The sequence below is a fragment of the Rhinolophus sinicus genome, chromosome 3, assembly GCF_057876585.1.
Source record: "Rhinolophus sinicus isolate RSI-liver-muscle chromosome 3, RSI-T2T, whole genome shotgun sequence".
Lineage (NCBI taxonomy): Eukaryota > Metazoa > Chordata > Mammalia > Chiroptera > Rhinolophidae > Rhinolophus > Rhinolophus sinicus.
Window position 1 is genome coordinate 59663906 of NC_142503.1, and position 20821 is coordinate 59684726.

A 20821-nucleotide genomic window follows, 5' to 3' on the forward strand; every position below is an offset into this window, starting at 1 on the left:
TTACATTTGTTTCATTGTTTTTTCTGTTTTGTTTTCTTACAATACAGAAGTACTTTAACACATTAGTCAAACTAAATCTTTCCTTTTTAAGTGGCTAATGGTTTTATTTACTTCATAGATTACTTAGTGATAAATGCCAACAAAATGCCAATTTTACAGTAAGTAACAGAAAGTAATTGTCTATAAAATGCTAAATAACAAGATTTACAGGATAAGTAAATAAATACAATCCAAAGTCCTTTGAAGCATGCTTATTATTTTGTTCAAGGCTTATTAAACTGCAAGAATATTCTACTTGTGCCTTTTCTGTTTTACAAGCTGAGATTCTGATAGGTTGTTTTTTTTTTCCCAGAGAAAACTTTATAACTACTAGATGCTGCCTACTCATTTCAAATTATTTGTAAAAATAAGAGTTATTTTCTAAAATTTTGTGTCAAATTTTCTCCAAAATGTCAAGTTCACATTCACTGTAATCATTGTCCTAAGAGACCCATTAAATTATGGGGGGAGGGTATATTGAAACAACTTCATTCTGTCAAATGGAGAGTTCTTTTTAGGAAGAATAAAAAAACAAATGTGTAAAAACTTTTTAAAGTTTTGAAGGGTAACTGCAGTTGTTGTCAGAGAGTTTAGTTTTAATTCTGACATGGCATAAAATGTTGGATTTCTCTGGCTATGTACATATCGGTATATCATTTAGGATGAACTGGGCTGCAAGTAACAGAAGGCACCTCAAATATCTTAAATACGCAGATTTAGGGCCAGGATTGATTAACTCAGCACCTCAGTGACATCATTACGAGCCCAGCCTCTTCTCACTGTTCTGTTTTGCTCTCCTCAAAGATTTTATTTTCTCAGCCTTGTCCCTACATGGTCTTGAGCTGGCTGCACACACAACAATGTCTAGACTTGCCAAGGGAAAAGCACTTATTTGCTTCCTGTTTTAAGAGCAATGAAAACTTGCCTGAAAACCACCCAGTATGTTTTCCCACACATCTCTCTCTCCAGAACTGAATTCCATGACCTTTCATAAACCAGTCTCTGTCTGGGAGGCGATACAGATAGAAATATAGAGACAAGCAGTGGGAGAGCAGTAAGTAACTATCTTTTAGAGCAGTGTGTCTCTATTGTTCAACACAGTCCCTGACAGAGTAGTTTTTCAGTAGCTATTTGTTAAATTCATATGTAAAGGAATCTCCAGTGTTGACCTGACGTCCTCCGGTAGTGACATATACTTGTGGTTGTGTCAGTTAAGTTCATATCTTCAAGTCCCAAACTGTCTCATGTTAGCCTTTTTTATAAAAATTCTTCTGAATTTTTCTTGCTTTCACTCAGGACACTTCAGTGACTATTTCTGTGGTGCCCGTAATGTTCTGCCCTGTCCAGTGTGGCAGCCACTAGCCACATCTTATTGAACCTGTGAAATAAGGCTGGTATGGTCGAGGAGCCACATTTTTCATTCTGTTTAAATTTTTAAATAGAAGTTAAATTTCAAGTGGCTATTGTATTGAACCTTACAGATTTCAATCATACCCTGATTATCTGGCCGCTGATCTCCTGGCAACGTCATCATTTTGGAATACATCCTTTCCCCTAATACAGAGAACTTGTGTATTCTCAGGTGTTTCACATTGAGTTTTGTTCAACCTAGAAAACTTTTCAGGCTTGACAAACTTGTGTTCCTGTCTTCAATTTATTAGGAGCAGTAATCAGGAGGCATTGCGCTGTGGGAAGAGTTGCAGGAATAGGGGAATCGATAGAGATGAGCAAGAAAAAGTAGAAAAAGTGACAATTACAGCTAACATTAGGTGGGCAAATAGAAAACAACTAAGCTAACAAGCTAATCACTGATTTAATAATGGAGTGACCTTTGGTTTTGTTTAGATTTATCTGTAGAGAAGACAGATTAGATAGGTAGGTAGGTAGATAGGTAGATAGCTAGATACAGACAATTTATAAACATTTTAAAGAAATTTTCATGGAAAAATACTAATATTTGGCTTGTAGAAAGATAAACTTTAGTTATTTGGAAAGTATATTCCATTCTCAAGGGATGCCAAAAAAAATAGAGATGTTTACTGGATATGCATATTCATTTACAAACAATACATATGCTAATTCATATGCAAACATTCAAATATTGCATGCATAGATAAGAGGACCTTGGCCCACTTTGATAAGAGCACAATAATCTATCTGTTCTTTAGAGTTTTTCTTATTGAAATCAAAGATTATCAATGCTATAATTTTATTAAGGGTAGTTTATCTTCCCTTTCACTTCCAAATCATATAGAAAAGTCATTTCTGTTGTGGACTGATTGTTTTTGCCAGCTGAGTCTGTAAACTACATGTTGCTGGAAAAAAAAAGTAAAGGAAAATTATTCAATTAGCCAAAAAAATCAATTTTTTAAAAACTGTTTAGAGTACACCTTTAGGTAATACCTGAAATTATTATACTTTGTTTTTAATCTATTTATAGTAATAACATTTTTTATCCTGTTATTTACATATTAAGGGAATTTAAACCAAAACATTGTTACATTTAAAAAATAAAAATTGACTTGTAATTTTAAATTATATATGCTAAATATAGCTGTTTAATGTCAGATAAGAAAATAAAAGATAAATACTTAGCATATAGTACTTTAGAAACTTGGTAACTGAAGTATTTACTTCTTTAAATTTATTCAGTATATTTCCCAAGGCCAGTTGAGGTGAGGGCACACCCTGCTTGAGCATCTCGATAATTATCAGACAATTATAGGCTGTTGAATCTAGCCCATTTTCCTGCCACTGGCTTTGAATCCTGGACTGCCACCAGGTGTCACACTAGCATTTTGGTTGAAGCTTAATGTATTTAAATAAATATTCCTGAGCTAGTTAAGTTTAACTGTACTAAATTTATGTATGAAATGGGAGTGGACTGGAATATTACCAAGTTAAGGGAGAAGGCTATGACTAAAACAGTTGGCTCATGCATATTTCTCCTTTGCCCAGAACTAAACGCCCTTGCCCGACACTGTTACCATCTACCACAGTAAACTTACAGTAAAGCATATATTTGTTATCACGTAGCCTACAATGAAAAAAAGAAACTTGCAAGGCCCTGCTTTTGTCAGTATAACACACACACACACACACTCACACACACTCTTAAACCTTGAGTTGAATCAAGCTTTGATCATCATAGGAAATTCAAAGTGTACATTAGTGATTTTGAAGCATCAGCTTCAATAGTTTATAGACTACCTAAGTAAAGGTGCAAAATCAGACATGACTCTGCAGTTTCTGGATACACTATGTACCTGTGAGGATAGATTTTCTTGGAAGCAGCCATGGGATCTCCACACCTGTCCCAGAATACCCCAAGGCAGCCTTCCTAATAAATGAATTACTCCAGGTATCTTGCCAAATTTCTAGGTCAAAGTCTTAACTAGTTCAGAGTCTTACTTCCTATATGGAAGTTTGTCTACCCTATTAAAATCTGAATCTATTGAAAGCTTTGCCAAAATGAGTTATGAGAGACATTAATGTGCTGAAAACTAGACCCCATGTCGGCATATTGCAGATGCCCAGTCCACTTGTGCCAACAGGTGAGATACATTAAAAGTTTGTTCCATAGCTTCAGAGAAGAAAATGAGAAAACAAAATGTTAAATAAATGCAGTGTCTCCCGTTTGTCAAGGAGGCATTGATAAATGAGGTCATGCATGCAAAGTACAGTGTGAAGCAGCACACACACTGTTACGTTTCAATAAATTGTAGACAAAATAACCCTACTGAGGATGAGAGTGGAGTAAAAGCCTTCTGTGAAAAAGTTACTATATGCTGCACATTTAAAATTTAAAAGACAGGACATGTTTTTGAAATATGTATACACTCTGCATTTAAAACCTGGCATTAAAAGAAATTCATAGTAATTGCAAGATAAAAGATTTGTGGGTTACTGCTGAGGTTCTAATCATCCCCTTGATGTAGTTTAAATAGGTGAATTCAAGTAGATTTAAAGAAAATAACAATAATTTTGTTCACTCCACTTACAAATGCAGATGTTTAAGTTAAAAGTCATCTCAGGGAAAGAACACATTTTGTTCCTGGTTTTAGCACCCAGTAGCATAGGTTGATTTTAAAATTCATAATCGCCACTATTGTAATTACATAACTATTCTTAGTAGATAAAAAGGGATAATTAAGGAACCTGAGTTTTGGTCATACCATTCACAATTTCTTACCTGAAAAATCATATTCCGCTCCCTAAATATATCCATTTAGCCAAGCCACCTGGTCTTAGAAAATTAGATTGAAATATGATTCTTTTCTTAAACAGTAAAACATGTCTAATGGAAATATAGAACACCAAATGCTTAATGAAATTATTAATCTGCTTAATTTGTGATTTATTTTTAGCAGAGAAATGAACATGTGGATATGTGAAAATTAAAGTTACCCTTTGGGCTTAACTGATTAAGTGTGAAGGTTTTATATGTCATGCAAAATGGAGTAGATTAAAATTGCAACAAAATCATTCCCAGAGATACTGTGCTATGCAGTATAGACAAGCTACAGACTATGTGCTTGACTGTCCCAAAGCTTTTCACTGTGCTACTATTCATGGACTGTAAAACCACATGCAGACTTTTTTTTTCCTACAGGTCTCTGCCTGGCTGTTCTTTCCCATGTCTTCTGTGCCAGGTATTCCATGTTTGCAGCTAAACTTCTGACTCACATGATGGCAGCCAGCTTAGCTACACAGGTAGGAGAGCCCTGCAATTTCCGACTTTCATGAGATGTTCATGTTTCTTCTATGATCCTTGAGCTGAATGTATCACTTTAATTTCAAATTAGTCGAAATAAGCTTATTTAGTTTTGTAGTGGAGGAGGATGGGGGGGGGAAGGAGAGCGGTAAAGGGAAATGAGAGTATCAGGACTCAAAACTATATTTTGTGAACTTTCTACAGAGAAGTACTTTAGTAGTATCACAAGAGAATAGCTGCTTCTATTACAAAGCATTATATTATCAACTTATCTATGCTAAATATATTATTAATGTGTCTAGATGTTAAAATTAGCACATTTTATTTACTTTGTTGAATAAAATATACTCTCACAAATTATTTATACGGAGGGCATTAAGATGATATATACTTAAAATCTAGATAATATATTTTGCTTCATTTAATATCATAGAATACAGTTTGGTAGAATATTCTTCTTTGAAAAATTTGCAGGTGTGTATGGCAGAAGAAACAGTGTGAAAAACATTGAGTCATCTTTCATTAGAATGCAGTTTAAGGCATACAGTTTAAAGCCCAGATGGCAGATGAAAAGATTAAATGCCTTTTCTGTCCATGAGGTACTACTCACAGTCTAGAACAGTAGGTGTCCATGTAAATAACTATAAGTTAGTGTGGTAAGTTTAAACATAGACTATTTGGAAACTATTCTGTGAATATAGATGATTAATTCATTTTCCTGTGAAGATCAAGGAAGTCTTCCTAGAGGAGGTGATATTTCACCTCAAATGAAGTTCACACAGTTTGTCGATAAGAGGAAAGATGGGCATAGATGTTTGTAAAAGCAAAGGGGAAAACACATAATCACTTCTACTTTAACTCTGTAATTGCAGATCCAGACAGTAAGAATGTGTGTGCTGCTTCACACTATATAATGTTGTTATTGAGAGAACTGTGTAATATTATTTTATAAAATAAAATATCCTCTTTTCTGGGTGAGTGGGGACACTTTTGGAGCGCAGAAAATGCTGGTGTTTGAGTGCTTGTTATATGCATGTATTCAATTTAGGTAAATTTATTGTTTTTGTACACTTAGGATTTCCACATTGTATTTTAGAATGTAATGGCATTTTATTGAACTCCAAACAGAACTTAAAAAAAAATAATACTAGTGAAGGAGCTGAAATATATATAATGGAAAATTATCTGGGACATTGGACTGCTGTTGACTCCTTTTGTTCCAGGAGTGAAAATGACATGTATAAATTTCATAACCATATTTTTTCAAGAACAATTAAGTGCTGGATTCCAAGCAGAGGATCCCAGATTACTTGTTTTTTAGTACCTATGAACTATGGGGAGGGAGGTAACAGCTGTTACCAATGGGGGCTTACATTGAATTTGACAAGTCTATTTATATTGCCGCGTTAACTATCTTAGCTGTCTGATCTTGCCTTCTTGTGTGTAAAATCTTAGAAAACCCGCCTTCTGTAATTAGAGTTTACTTGGCTGTTTTCACCACCCACGCTGGTGATTTTTTGGCAGCCGAATTTGTATAAGTCTTAATTATAGAACCATAGAATTACAGACAACTCTTCAGTGTCCTAGCGGACAAATTTGTTCATATCTAGGGATGTGAAAGAAAGACTAAGGATTTATACGTGGGACATTACTTTCTGATTCACATTGTACTTCACATTAATTTTGGAGAAAATGGTTAGTCACATCCAAGTTTTTCAGTATATTTTTAAAATAGATGAAGCAGTGTGGCATGAAAAGGCCGATAATGTATGACTTGTGACATGAACTAAATTAAAAATCATCTCCATAGTTTATTTTTGGCAGGAAGAATTCATGTATTATTGATAGAAAATACTGTTTCCTCAAAACAGTTTACCTATGTACTTTGATTTTTAAAATACCCTCTAAATTCAAGAGAATAATTGTCGCCCTTAAAACCTTTTAGCACAGGTTTTAAAAAATTCTTAGACTCTCCAAAAAAAGACATGAAGAGCTGACTGCAGGAACTTGGGCCCACCCTTTCTGAATTTTAAAATCATGTTCATATCTCCAGTTGCAGAATCTTGCCAACGGGGGTATTCCAGTTGCAACCGCGGTTCTCTCATTTGGGATCCTCCATCAATGTTATGTTGACATCCTTAGATTTTTAAGTTTCCTCTAGAGAAGTCCTCAAAAATAGAGGTTTGGCCTGTGGTTCTTTGGCTGCGAGAATGAAACTTCTCTAGCTGACCTTAGAGTGTTTGAATTGTGAATACCCTGCAGACAGGTCTGCCAAGACCACTGGGTTTCAAATCTTTATTGCTGACCTAGGACTAAGTTGAATGGCTTTTGTGGGAAAGGAAAGAATGGAAATGTGATAGTCTCTGACTTCCTTCAAAGCAGTAGTGAGGCAGTCAGAAGTCAGGAAAATGTGCTCCTCTGGCTCTTTTTCTCTACTTTTAGAAAAGTGCATATAATGCAAATATCCATAATTCATTACAAAATTTACACACACACACACACACACACAAATGGAGGAAGATAGATAAGAATCTAAAGATAATTCCTGCTGTAAAATTAAAAAGTTTCGCTGTAATCTGGTTTATTCTTCCAGCATCTTTGAGAATCATTGACCATAAATTACCAGCAGGTGGCAGTAGAAGATTTTTCTTTTTGTAAAACTGGTTTCAGTCTCTAGCAAAGATGGAGTTACAAAATTTGAGATGTTTTCACGATACTTCTTTCACTGGTCTAGAGAACATTCATCTGCAACACAGATACTATACATTTGTGAGTTTCTACCTTTCTCTTTTTATCCCTTTTGTTCAGAATTGAACGAATGAGTCAGTAAGGCCCTGTAAGAAAGCTTGTACGTCACTGACTTGGGATATATCTTTCTATCATTTATAGTTAAATTCAGGGGCACAAAATTATTTTCATTATATTTATGCTGTCATAAGCTGTAAGAAGTGTGCTATTATAGAAAAATGGGTTTATTGAAATGTCACAGAAGTTTGAGATAGCATCTACATTTTCGGTATTGTTTATTTAAAAAGTATGACTCTTTCTTCAGTTCCCAGTTAATATTTCTCACTTATCTGAAAAAAATGATTAAATAGCAAGAAATTGTGAGACCATTCACTTCAAGTACGAAGTGAAAAACAGCAAACAAACAAATTTTTATGGCATTGGCTGATGTTTCTCGGAAAAACATCTAATTATATCTTTGGAATTTTTATCTTAGAATCACATTGCCAACCCATGTGTGCCTGATAAGATTGGTAAACAACTAGGACAAAGGACAAGTTTACAGTTCAGGGTTCTCAGTTCTGGGGGTTCTGTCAGGAAAAGCAATTCTCCAAATCTAAAAAAAGAACCACAGTTTCCTCATTGAAAACATAATGATAAGGTAGAGCTGCATTTACTCTGATTAATCAATTTAACCAGAGAGGAATATTTGTTTTGTTTTTCCCTCTGTTCTTTGTTTGTTTGTATGGCTTATGCACATTTTCTGAAACTGAAAAGTAAATTTGTCTAGAAAAAAGTATATAAAATTATTAAATTTACTAATCAGCCTGTACATGATCTGAATTCAGATGATATTGAATATCTGAGAATTTGAAATACTGAAATGTAAATTTTTGGTAGCCAGTGAATGTGCAGGAGTTCAGCTACATAGGCCGTCTCTTCAAGAAGGGACAGGGAATTGCCTTAAAATTCAGAGAGCTGTTTTCTGGAATGTAGCAAAAGTTGGGCTATTGGGGCCTTGTCCAGTTTCCACATTCTGCAATATTCTGGGATGTCATTTTGCAATGTCATTTTGTTTCCCAGGTAGAATCTTGCTCAGATACTCCTGCCAATAGAGTCTGCTTTAATCTGCAGGTTATGTCATTCTAGCTTTGAATATCTAGCATCTTTGAGACTTTGAGACTCATTGATAGCATGTGACTGAAGCCAGAAACCATGTGTGACCTCCCAAATTCTGGCTCCTTCTGCCTCTGCAGGGCCTGGTCTCCCACTTCAGCTTGCATTGCTTTGTTGAGATTGCCAACTCAGGAAAGTCATAGTGTGTCTAGGGTCAGAAAACATGTACCTAATAGCATATTTTTATGGATTGAAGCAGAGTAAGATAGAAATTATAAAATGTTCATTGATCAGAGCAGACTTGTCATTAGTTGGAAGTGTTGGTAAATCACTTTTTAACCAGTGTCCTTTAGTATTTAAGAGTTTAAATACAAGGACCAAAACTGGATCTTGCTTTGAAGATTAGGAATTTGAACAGCACAGAGGGTCATTTATTCAGTAGAACATTTATGATTCTATGTTAGTGCAGATGTAAATGGATTAGGAAAGTGTTTCCTAAAGTCCTAGGTAGGCCTCTTGTTAAGATTCAGATACTGAATCAGTGAGTCTGGAGTGGGTTTCCAGATCCTGCTTGTTAAGAGAGTAGGTTCACTGTATTATGACTCAAGCATGTATCTGGTTGTTGTTGCTGCCACTGCTGCTGATGCTGTTGTTATTATTACTAAACCCACACTGTCGACCTTACTATAAAATATTATTTAAGAAATTACATTAATTAAATTTTTATCTTCATTTAAAGTGGCATTGCCTTTGAAAGTACTTATGTTTATCTTTCCTTCTGGAAGAAAAAACTTCTGTTGCTATTTCCTTCTGGTCCACCCCCACCACCCCACCCACCCCACACTGCTGGGTTACTAAGGAAATGAAAGGTCTTTAGACAAGTGAATTAATGTACAACTCAGAATACACACTAGGCCTTTATTTTGGTCTTACAGCATTTCACACTTTGCAGAACTTCTCAGTGTTGTTCTTGGACATAAAATAAACCACCAAATAGAAAGATTAACCAGCCCCCTACCGTCAAATTCTTTCTTTCTTATAAAGTGCTAAGTACATCACTTTAATGATATTAATTATGTAAGGCTTTTATCTTTTTGTACAAAAAAATTCTGAGGTGTTTAATTGTATCTTTTCTTCATCAAGAGATTAATTTGGTGAATAGGAATAAAGAGCATTGTGCACACAGATATGAATATGTATACATTTAAGTTGAACTTTATGAAACTACTTGACTCTTAATTTAGCTATGCTTGTCAGTGTGGCCAAAATATTTCTGTGAATGCCCATTCAAACATCTGATAGTGAAATGAAACCCAGAAACATTAAACAAGCCCTATTTATCCCAGGTGAGGTTCATCCCTTTCCCATGAACTGGATTTGCTTTTACCTCATCAGCCATATGCACAGGTTTGAGATTATGCACTGTGAAATGCCAAGCAAGATATGCACGGATGAAGTATGTAAATCATAGTCTAAAACCGTAACCTCTAGCTAAGAACCAAGTGTTCTGTAACCGGAAGAAGACCTCTGTTTCTCTATTATACTGTGTAGTACGACGTGAGCTGTGGGTAGGGGCCTCGTCAGCTTGCAAAATCTCCATGGAACTGTTAGAATCTGAGCTGGTTGCTGAAGGATGTGTACGATTTGAAATCTTAGAATGTGACACATTCTGGGCATTGAAAAGAAGAATAAAAGTATGGAGGGCATATTTGACCTGGAGAGTTCCACTTCTGTAAGGCCTGCACATGTGCATAGAGACATAGGTAAGCTGACTCCAGGTGGGGCAGTTGCATATTGTCTGAGGACCTTAGGGAGTCACTGATGGAGTTAGCCCGAAAAGGCACAAGACAAAAATAGTGTTTTTAAAGGTTAACTTGGCCTTTAGGGATTAAATGAAAAATGAGTTAAAGTAGATGAGAGGCTGGAATTAGGGGTATCAGTTTAGAGAGGCAGGGTGGGCAGCTTTTATCACCACCTGGTTAAGGTGGGTGGTGAGCTTGGACAAGCATGGGGCAATGAGAATTCAAAGGAAGGAATAAGAACTAATAAAAACACCCTGTTTTGCTTTATGGAAGTTTTGCAGTTTCACTTCTCTCTTCAAATCAATAAAAAGACCATATTATAAGTTATATTTTATTTAATGAACATCAGTGTAATAGTTACTAAGCATTATATGAGGTAGGTACTGATATTATTCCTATTTTACAGATGAGGAAATTGAGGCACAAAGAGTTGAAGTTACTTGCCCTAGGTCACATAGTGGTCAGTGGCAGAGCTGGTTTGGAACACAAGCAGCCAGGCTCCAGTCCTTGCCTTAAACTACAGTGCTATACTGCCGCATAAATCAGGAATGAAGGAGATTTCCTCTGTCACCAAAGCAGGTAGACGATTTTAAGGTGACTGTGAAACCTGAGGTTTCATTTGACTTAAATAGAAAAGGCTGAAAATTTTAGTAGGTGGAGAGAGAGAGATGTGCAATTTGGGGCATCAGGGGTTTAAAGTTTCTATAGCACATTTAAGCTAGTGATTTAGATGTTAGCTATAGAAACATAAAGGTCTTGACACTGTAAAGTATCAAGGTTATTTGTAAAATTTGTAAGGTTCTTTGAGACAGGTTGTGTAGAGAACCTGTGATTCTAGAATACTCGTGGCTAGTGTCATTAGGGGCTTGCTTTCTGGCACTGAACTAAGTGGTTTCCACGTATTGACTCATTTACTTCGTATAACAACCACATGACGTGGGTACTGTTATCATTCCTATTTTGCAGATGGAAAAAATTGGACTAAGGGAAGTCCGGTTACCTGCCCTAACTTTCATAAATAGAATGTTGCGGCCAGAAGGATTTGAATCCAAGTCTGTTCTGGCTCCCAAACCTGTGTTTAAAACATTATGCTGTGTGGTATGAGGATCATTAGAGGCAAATAATTAAAGCATGATTAAACTTTCTGAGGCCCAGGAAGGAAAAAAAGATTTCAAATAGGATTGAGCTTCAGTGAGAGATTAGTCCTTCTATTTGGCTAGAACAAGGTCATTGGAAACCTTCAAAGGAGATGATGAAAGTTACACATACGCAAAAAAGGTTAAGGAGTAAATGGATACGGAGAAAATGGAAGAAGGTGCTTCAGATCACACCTGAGAAAAGTTTGGCAGTGGAAGAAAGGGGAAGTGGGGGAACAGGAGGAGGAAACGACTCTGGGGCTTCTGATCATAAAAGCTTGCTGAAGGGAAACTGGACCCTGGAGCTACCAGCCACCACCCGCCAAAGGGGCGGGTCTCCCATCTCCCACCCCACTACCCTCCAGTGGTATTTTCCTTTTCTTGAAAGAGAACTTTCTATAGAAGTTTGATGAAAGGGTAATAGGAATTAGTATATTTCTCTTTGGTCCATGCTATTATTTTTGTTTTTGGATTGCTTTGAAATTGTTTATGCATAAGGCAAGTGACGCCCTGCTAATGTGTCCGACCTACTCATGTTACATGTAGGAGAAGATTAGAGCTCTAGTTTGAGTCCCCCCCACCCCACCCCGTTGCCCGTTTCTTGAATCTAAATTTCTCTGATGACCTTACACTTTTGGAATAAATTGCTATTGAATTAACTTGTGAACGTGTAATCAATCATGAAGTAAATTTGTAACTAGCGATTATTAAATAATTTTATAATATTTTCTACAACCAAAACTATTAATATAACTCGTATACTATTCACAATTATGTGCTTTAAGGGATTAAGACAATAATGGTGTTCAAAATGGAGTGAAACGAGTATTGATCGAAGTATGGAATTTCAGAAGAGATCATGTATTTTTTTTTTGCTTCTTAAGTATACATTTTTTTATATATCAAATTTTTCATTCTTAAAATCTTTTAATATTAATAATAAAAGCCAGCATTTTTTTTTTTTTTTTTTTGCAAGCTTTCAAAATTCAGCTCAACTATAGACTGTTCTCACTAAACTGAAAATAAGTGGATGCTGAAGATACAAAAATAGTATCATGGTCACACTACTGGGAAATTCAAACTTTCCCAAGTGCTGAAGTAGCAAAGCAACAGAAAGAGTGAGTAATATTCTGAATGAGGCTACAGTGACATTATCATGTTTGCAACATGGCTTTGTTACTAGGAAAATCTGTGAGGCAAACCCAGACTTTACCAGAAAATACCAGTTTGGAATCTTTTATTACAACCTCAGAGACATAAACTATCCTTGACTTTTTAAAGACTTCTTTTGATGTCCCTAACTAGGGAAAATCAGCGTCTGAGAAACATTGTTTTTATGAATATTTAATGACAGTTCTAAAGAATTGTACATAACAAATGTGGACTGTAGGGGGAAGAGTCCCAGTTTTAGAATTAGAAGGACAAATGGACTAATGTCCCTAAGCTGCATTGGAAACTCATTGGAAAAATAATAAGAATTCCTGCCTTGCAGAGTTGTTAAGAGGATGATAGATCATGTTCAAAAAGCTCTAAACAGAGGCCTGGGGAATGAGGAGGCAAAGGAGGCAGGCCAAGATAATTCCTGCTGCCACAAGATACTGCAGAGGCTCTTTGGGTTCTGCTCTGAGTCAAATGCTTCCTGATGCCTCTGGAGAACCAAGCCGAGGTTTCTGTTCTTGAGATTTGCTTGAATCAACTGAAAGGGAGGTGATGATTTTTCAGCCCCACCCTTTAAATAGTTGGCTCTATCACACCTGTTACCACACCTCTCACTGTACTGTTCCAGAAAGGCTTGTCTGGTGATCTGCATTATCTGTAGACACTCCATTAATTTTGCTTTGTTTATATTTTTCAAATGAAAAATTTTGAGTATTTTCTAAGTTTTGGGTCTTTATTGCTTGTATTGAATTGTTAGAACTTTAAGTAGAAATATACGTATGTATCTATATATGCGTGTATATATACATATATATATACCTATTGACATATATGTCTGTATATGTACGTATATATATATGTATATATGTACATGGTGTGAGCTTGGGCATGTGTATGCATTTGCAATTTGAAATAGGCATATATTTTAAAAATAGAGAGACACTGTTTAATGCAATACCCAGTAGAAGTAAAAACTACCATAAGAACTTGATATGCATAATTCTATGTAACCCTTATGACACTCTATGAGATAATCAATATCATTGCCTCTCTGTTGCACACGAGAAATCTGAGATCCCCCCCCCCCCAAAGGTTGTATTACTTGCCCCAGGTCCTACATCAAGTAAACCTGTCAACTCCAAATCCCTCATCTCCCTTTCCATCCCTGTGTGAAGTACACCTCAGGAGCCCTCAGTGGTGCCTTTTCCCTCCCCTTCCGTGGAGCATAACAGCATGGTCTCTTATAGACACTTAATATTTTTTTAAAACAATTTTGTTGAAATGTAATTCACACATCATGCGTTTCACTCATTTAAAGTGTACAATTCAATGGCTTTTAGGATATACACAGGGTTGTGTACCATCACCACAATCAATTTTATATTGATTTGTATATTGGGATATAGTTGACATTTACTACTGTGTTAATCTTGTTAGTAGGCTCCTTTTTAGCTCTCTGACATCTCGCTTCCTTTTGTGACTCTTTTCAATGAGTGGCCCTTGCAAAATCGGCTTTAAATTTCTGTGTGCATCTGTAAGTCCCAAGAAGTTGTGTCTTTGAGCTTTAGATGCTTGCTCTGCCAACAGAGTGTCTTATATTTAGTTGCCTATCTGCCCAGCTGAGCGTGAAGTTCCTGAGCAAAGACAGTATCCTTTTTTATATCAGATACTAATCCAAAGGTATATTAGGGCCAAGATAACAGTTATAAAAATAAAACAGCCTTTCTTAGAGGCGTGTTAGTTGTGTGCAGTGTAGAACCACCTTTCTGGCAGAGCCCCATTTGGATCCCATTTCCCAGGAACATATACTCTGTGTTCTGCCAGGGATGGGGAGGAACTTGGTTTCAGGCACTATGTTTTGGTCATAAGGGTGAATGTTATTGCCAAATTGAAACATTTACATGTTGCATATCAGCAAACAAGTGCATTTTGTAGCCAAATTTTAACTGCAGAATATGGCATGTGCAAGTAATTTTACAGGATTTGGTCTGGAAACAAATTCCACAGCAACCCCTGACCTCATCTTTAAGCCCCAGTAGTCTCCATTGTTGCATATTTTAAAACTTTTTTTTACTATGGATTTCCTTTTAAATTAGGCATAGAATTAAACCATATTTGAGAATTAAATGCATTTTATCTCTCTGCTTCTGGTGTCTATCCTAGTTGTGTCCCCTTTTCTCAATCTTGAATGTTACTTTGCTCGTCTAAGCCTTCTGTCTTCTATAGTAGCCTCCAAACCAGTCCACATGGTTTTACTCTGACCCTTTATCATCTGTTCTCATCTCAACAGCCAAAACAGACCTTTTACAGACTAAGTCAACTTAAGTCATTCTCCCCCCTAAAACGCTGTAGTGACTTCCTGTTGCAGATGGAAGAACGTGTGCTCCATCGACAGACTCTTGAGGACCATCCTTGCCTACTCTGATGTCACCTCCTATCATCTCCACCCATTCACCCAGCATCAGCCACAGTGCACACTTTTCAGTTCCTTAAACCTGTCACCTCCTTCTTGTCCTGGGTCCTGGGTTCCAGTTAATCCCTAAACCTGGAAAGTGTAGCACCAGTGTTTTGCCCATACATGTATTCATTCATTCATCCTTCATTCACTTTCGGCTCACATAATATCATCTCAGAACAGCCTCCCGGAGTAGCTCCCCACCCTACAATATGGCACCACTGTTAGGTTTCCTTTATATCGTATATTAATATCTGAATGCTCTTGTTCATATAATTGTATTCTGTCCCTTTTTTTGCCCCTTACTTCCCACCTGTAGAATGTAAACTCCATAAGATCAGGAATCTTTGCTGTGTTTCTAGCACACCTAAAAAGCTTTCTGACAAATACTAGATTTTCAATTAAAAAAAAAAAAACTTATTAAAATAATGAGAAAAAAAATGAGGTGAAAAGAAATTGTAGACTTGCTTCTAAAGAACACTGTTCAGCAATTTTAAACTAACCTATCATCATTTTCTCATGAAAATGAGCTCTTCCTAATAGTCTCAATTCCTTAAAGAAAAATCAGAGTTAAAAAAATACTCATATTCTTAAAGAGTTGTAATATTGCAGTGGTCTACAACTTATAAACAACTTGTGTTGTAAATCTTGGGTTATAATTTAAATGTGTTCAATTCAGAATTATTATAGTTTTTCCAGAAAAACAGTTATAAAGAGAAGTTAAGATTTCAAGCCAGCCATCACAGCCCACTTACCTCTTAATCTGGTTATTTGGGTCCTTAATTGTACTGTGTACTTTTTCTTCATGTTAAAACATATTCTAATTTCTGATTAGGAACAAGAGAACCCTTGCTGTTCTCAAGAGACCCCCACAGTCTCTGTTGCATGGTTTTCCTTCCTTCAGAAGCCCATAAAAAGCAGACACCAAGGGCTCAAGGTTGGCGGTGGGATGGGGAGAGGTGAGATGGAAGTTGAGGTGAGAGGCTAACTTACACAAAAACCAGCTTCCTGAGTTTCAGTCGATGCTTCCACAAGCGAGTTGGATAGCAAATGTGAAGGTTTCTGAAGTTTATGGACGTAGCGTGGGAATAGAGATTTGGCTTTTAAATCAGCTTTAATAACTTCTTATTAAGAAGCAAGGTTAGAGGTGATAGAACAACCATTGGCGTCTACAGAAGAAGTTTTCTGAAGTTAGGCCTTTCTGTATTCCATAGGAATAACATTTTGTGTTAAGATTGAATGTAGACACTCAAGATAGATAGTAACTAATTTTAATAGCTAATTCTAATAAATAGTTTACTAGTAAGTGTCTATAGTGCCAAAGTAAGTCAATGCCCATTTAAAATAAGGATTAAGTAACAAGGTTGTCATATTGATAGTATGTTGGCATTAGAGCTGGGATGAAATACCCCTTCACACGGCAATATGTCTACATATAATGAACAATCCTTCCACGTGTAGGTCATGTTTATAATTATGATTAAAGCACTGTTAGTTTCTGAGTTCATTATATCTGATACCACACCTTTTAACCTATGAGTAGCTGAAAGCATTCATTATAATGCCTGCTATTTTAAAAGCAAGTGAGTTAATGAGGTAGAACAATCACAAAGCCCTATTTCCTTTCCGCCCAGTTTTTTTTTTTTTTTTTTAATTAAGGTCTCTCTATTTAAGGAGTGTGTTTTTATATGTTGGAAATCTTGAGATAAAAAGTGAAAATGTTGGTTAATATTCCTTCTTTTAATCTGCCTAGAGAAGTGTTCAATAAATATTTGTTTTAGAAGGACAATATAAGCATTTAAATTATATAAATAGAGGTGTTGCTTACACAGTTTCTTCCCTCCACAGAGGTACAAAGGCCAGAGGAGTATAAGAGATTAACCCCAGGAAGTCAGAGTAGCTGGATTGCCCCTGTTTTAATTTAGGTCATGGTCATCATTACTGTTAATTCACTAGGTACTTGGGAGACCCCATAAAAAATGGCCTTTCACTATACAAACAATCCACACTTGAGCGACCTTCAACTCTGGGATTAGGGATTGCTCTTTTAAAAGTTTGTCAGGGTTAATTATTGAAGAATCTTGGGTGACTATAGAAAAATGAGATGAAGACAAGCACGTCTGTCTTCTACCTCCTGTTTTCAGTCTTGGAGCAGCAGAAAAATCTATTCTCTAAGTAACAAAAAAAGAGGACCTTTTCTGAAATGTTTGTGAAAGCCCAATTTAAATGTATTGCCATGTATATACAATTGGCATTCATTGTTCCCATCCTGCAAAATACTTAGTGTCATATGTAATATGGCAGGCTCTTTGTTAAGAACTGCAGACATAAAGATAAATCAGACATCATTTGGACCCTCGAACAATTTACAGTTTATGAGGAAATAGATAAACGTGTAAATAAATGAATGCAACAGAGTGTTATAGGCATATGATAGCAGTCTGTGCAGCACACAGTGGGAACAAAAAAAAGGTTACTAATTATATATAAGGTTGGGGTTGGGGTCAGAAAAATCTTTATACAGATGGGAATGCTTAAGCTGTCTTGAAAGATGAGAAGTCTTTACCAGGTAGAATCTACAGATAATTAAAATACAGACATTAGTAAAGGCAGAGGAATGGGCTGTGTCTGGCAGGATTAGTGATGGAAAACAATTGCTCTGCACCGCATCTTATGCTGTTTATTTTGTGAGGCTTCAGGGATGGTTCAACTGGTTAAGGGAGGATGGCGAGGAAAGAACTACTTCTGCTGCAGACCTGGACAAAATGGAGAATAGTCTCCAAACCTGAGCAGAACTGATAGTGGAGGAAGTAACAGGAAACTAGGATTTCTTTTATGTTTTTCTAGGATAAGAATTTGGGTGCCACAGATACATTTTCATGTCTCATGAGCATTTTTCTTAGGAACGTGTTAAACAGTTTAATCTCAAAAGTCCAATGTATCTAGTTCTATATAACCGCTCATAAAAAATCAGAAGTTTCTATTCTGTAAGGTGTCAGGAGGGTATACGATTATTTTTTCAGTCTTGTTGATTCATGATGTAATGCCTTTTAGAAACTGAGGCATTCGTTATGCATTAAGATAAAAAAGCTATTTCATATTTTGAAGAATAATTTCTTAAAGCAACCCCTATTAACTCTGTAGAGAAATAGGAAAAAGCTAATCAGGTATAAAATGTATTTTTCAATATTACTTCAAATATAATCTACTGTAATCATATGTTAAAGACCTATAAAGGCATACCTCAATATGGCTTTATATATTGCAATATTTAAATTTATATAAAAATATTAGTACAATGCTACATTTTATATGCCCATTATGTAAGTCCTAGAGACAAAATTCAGAAAGAAAACTACAATGAAATTGTAATAACTTGAATTATGTAACTGTAGGAAATACAGAGGGTGCCAAAAAAAATGTATACACATTTTAAGAAAGACAAAAGCTGTATTAAAATTGTAATACTCAATATATATTGACAACAAAAGATGAATACGAGTTATATGTATACATTTTTTTGGCACCCCTGATGTATTCTGTGTATATTTTTCATATTACCCTTTGTGAATTTATTATTGAATTCATATTCTTTGAGATAAAGATAGAATTCAGATCACAGAGAAATACTTAAAATATCAGGAAAATATTTGTGTTATTTAAAATTCAGCACGTGTAACTCTTTTATAAGTTATTAATAGGCTTGAGAACAACAATATAAGCAATTTCTCCTACATAGAGGCAAGTCTGAAAGAATAGACTTCTGTCAGAAGTGGCTGCTGTTAGGGAGAAGGGAAGCTGCATTCAAACAGTTATGTGAGAAAATTAAAAAGAGGAAGCAATTCAGCTTCACAATTGGTCACTGATATTTGATTTACTCTTTTTGGCATTTCCAACTGGCTGCCAAGTTTCCTATAATGCACATTGCTTAATCCTTAGAGGCCCCACTTCCAGCTGATGTCTGCGTCAGTGGTGGCCATGAGGGAGGAAGCAAGTTGAAGAAAAGATTGTTTACCACTTTGGTTTAACATGGAATTAAAACACCAAAGAAAGGGTTTAGAACTCCATTGGAATACTGTTCTCATTTACATTTAAAAGACTAGTGATTCCCCCAAATTACTTAGCATCTAGTCCTAAATGTTAATTAGGATCTTATTCTGAGCACTACCTGCTTACCACTTCTTTGGGGGGTAGTTGTGAAAAGTCAAAGAAGCACTTTTAATAAGTACCTCCTTTGTTTGCAGTCATTTATAAATTCTCTGTGAGAATCAACAAATTAACAAACTCCAAAGTAGTCACAGTCGTGCCCTCAAGAAGATTATATAATTCTAAGGAATGCTGGGGATCTTTATACAGACATGGAACAAGAGAAAATACGAGGAGTAGAAATTGCCTTATAGTGCCATACATTCTTGGCTGTTGCACATTTACACTTTTTCCCCACTCACAGATTATAATTTACTTGAGGGTAGGGACTCTGACCACATTTGTTTGTTAAATCTCTTTCTGTGAACAGACTGGAACAAATGGGAAAAGAAATCTTTGACCAGCTGCATATGACTAATTCTTTCCCCAGGACAAGCCTACCTCAGCTCAAGTGGAGAATGGCTTAGGAAAGGTGTTGTGGAAATAAGGTCACAGACTCAGACATATTTGAAGCAAGCCTTTAATTTAGTTCTTGTTCTCCCAGTCTGCAAGCAACAAGGGAAGGGAGCAACTGCCAGTAAAAGCCTGGTGAGGACTCCAACTTCACTTTCACGGTTTTCTGCACAGCAGTGGAACCCAAGATTCCCCCTCCCACCATCTTTCCAGAAATTGTTTTGAGATCCACAGGAAAGATAGGCCCTTATATTCACAAGTAAACCCACTTAATATACATTTGTAAAGCGATCTCTGTGCACATTTGAACACAAGAAATATCAGTAAACAAGAGGAATATAAATTTGAAAGGAGATTTGAAAAGAAATGAACAAGCAGTTTTCATTCCGAGAAGCAAAATAGGAATGACATTGTGGGAGTAAAACAGTTAAGATATTTTGGTTATTTAGGTTTTTAAACTTTTGTTTCTTTTAAAATATATGATATATAGTCATTCCCCTTATGAATGAAGAATGGCCTTTTTCCTATCTCCTTCCACAGTTTAGCCTAGTTTCTTGAAATTTCAATTTTTTTTTTCATCGTGCCACTTAAGTTTGTTCGATTTTATCCTGTAATTTCCCCAAACGGTAAGTGGCATATATTTAATTTAAATTTTTAATTCAATTAAAATAAATTCTTTTCAGTAGCCATTTTCAGGATTTTTAAAAAAAATGTATTTATATAATTTTTAGAGAAGTAATGGTATTGTTAATGATATTCTTTCTAAGGTCCTGTTGTAATCCAGAGACTTTAAGTACACTACTTTTATTTTCACACTATTGCTGTCAGTAGGCATTGTCATCTTCATTTTATAGCTGAGTAAACTGAATCTCAGAGAATATATTAGGTTGGTGCAAAAGTAATTGCAGTTTTTGCAATTTGTTTTTAACCTTTTAAACTGCAATTGCTTTTGCACCAACCTAATAATTAAAGCTGCCCAAGAAAATGTAACCCATAACTATAAAGCAGGACTAAGATTTAAACCCATGTAAAAATAAAAATAAAAATAAAAATGATTTGAACCCATTTGTCTCTG

General features: G+C 35.8%; 1 protein-coding gene across 1 annotated transcript in view; it reads left to right on the plus strand.

Moving 5' to 3' along the window:
* Positions 1 to 20821, plus strand: part of ADGRV1 (adhesion G protein-coupled receptor V1) — a 503930-nt gene that overhangs the window by 232824 nt on the left and 250285 nt on the right. The window contains exon 83 of the mRNA XM_019734240.3: positions 4652 to 4752. Coding sequence (XP_019589799.3) covers positions 4652 to 4752 — 101 coding nt within the window. The remainder of the gene's footprint in view (positions 1 to 4651; positions 4753 to 20821) is intronic.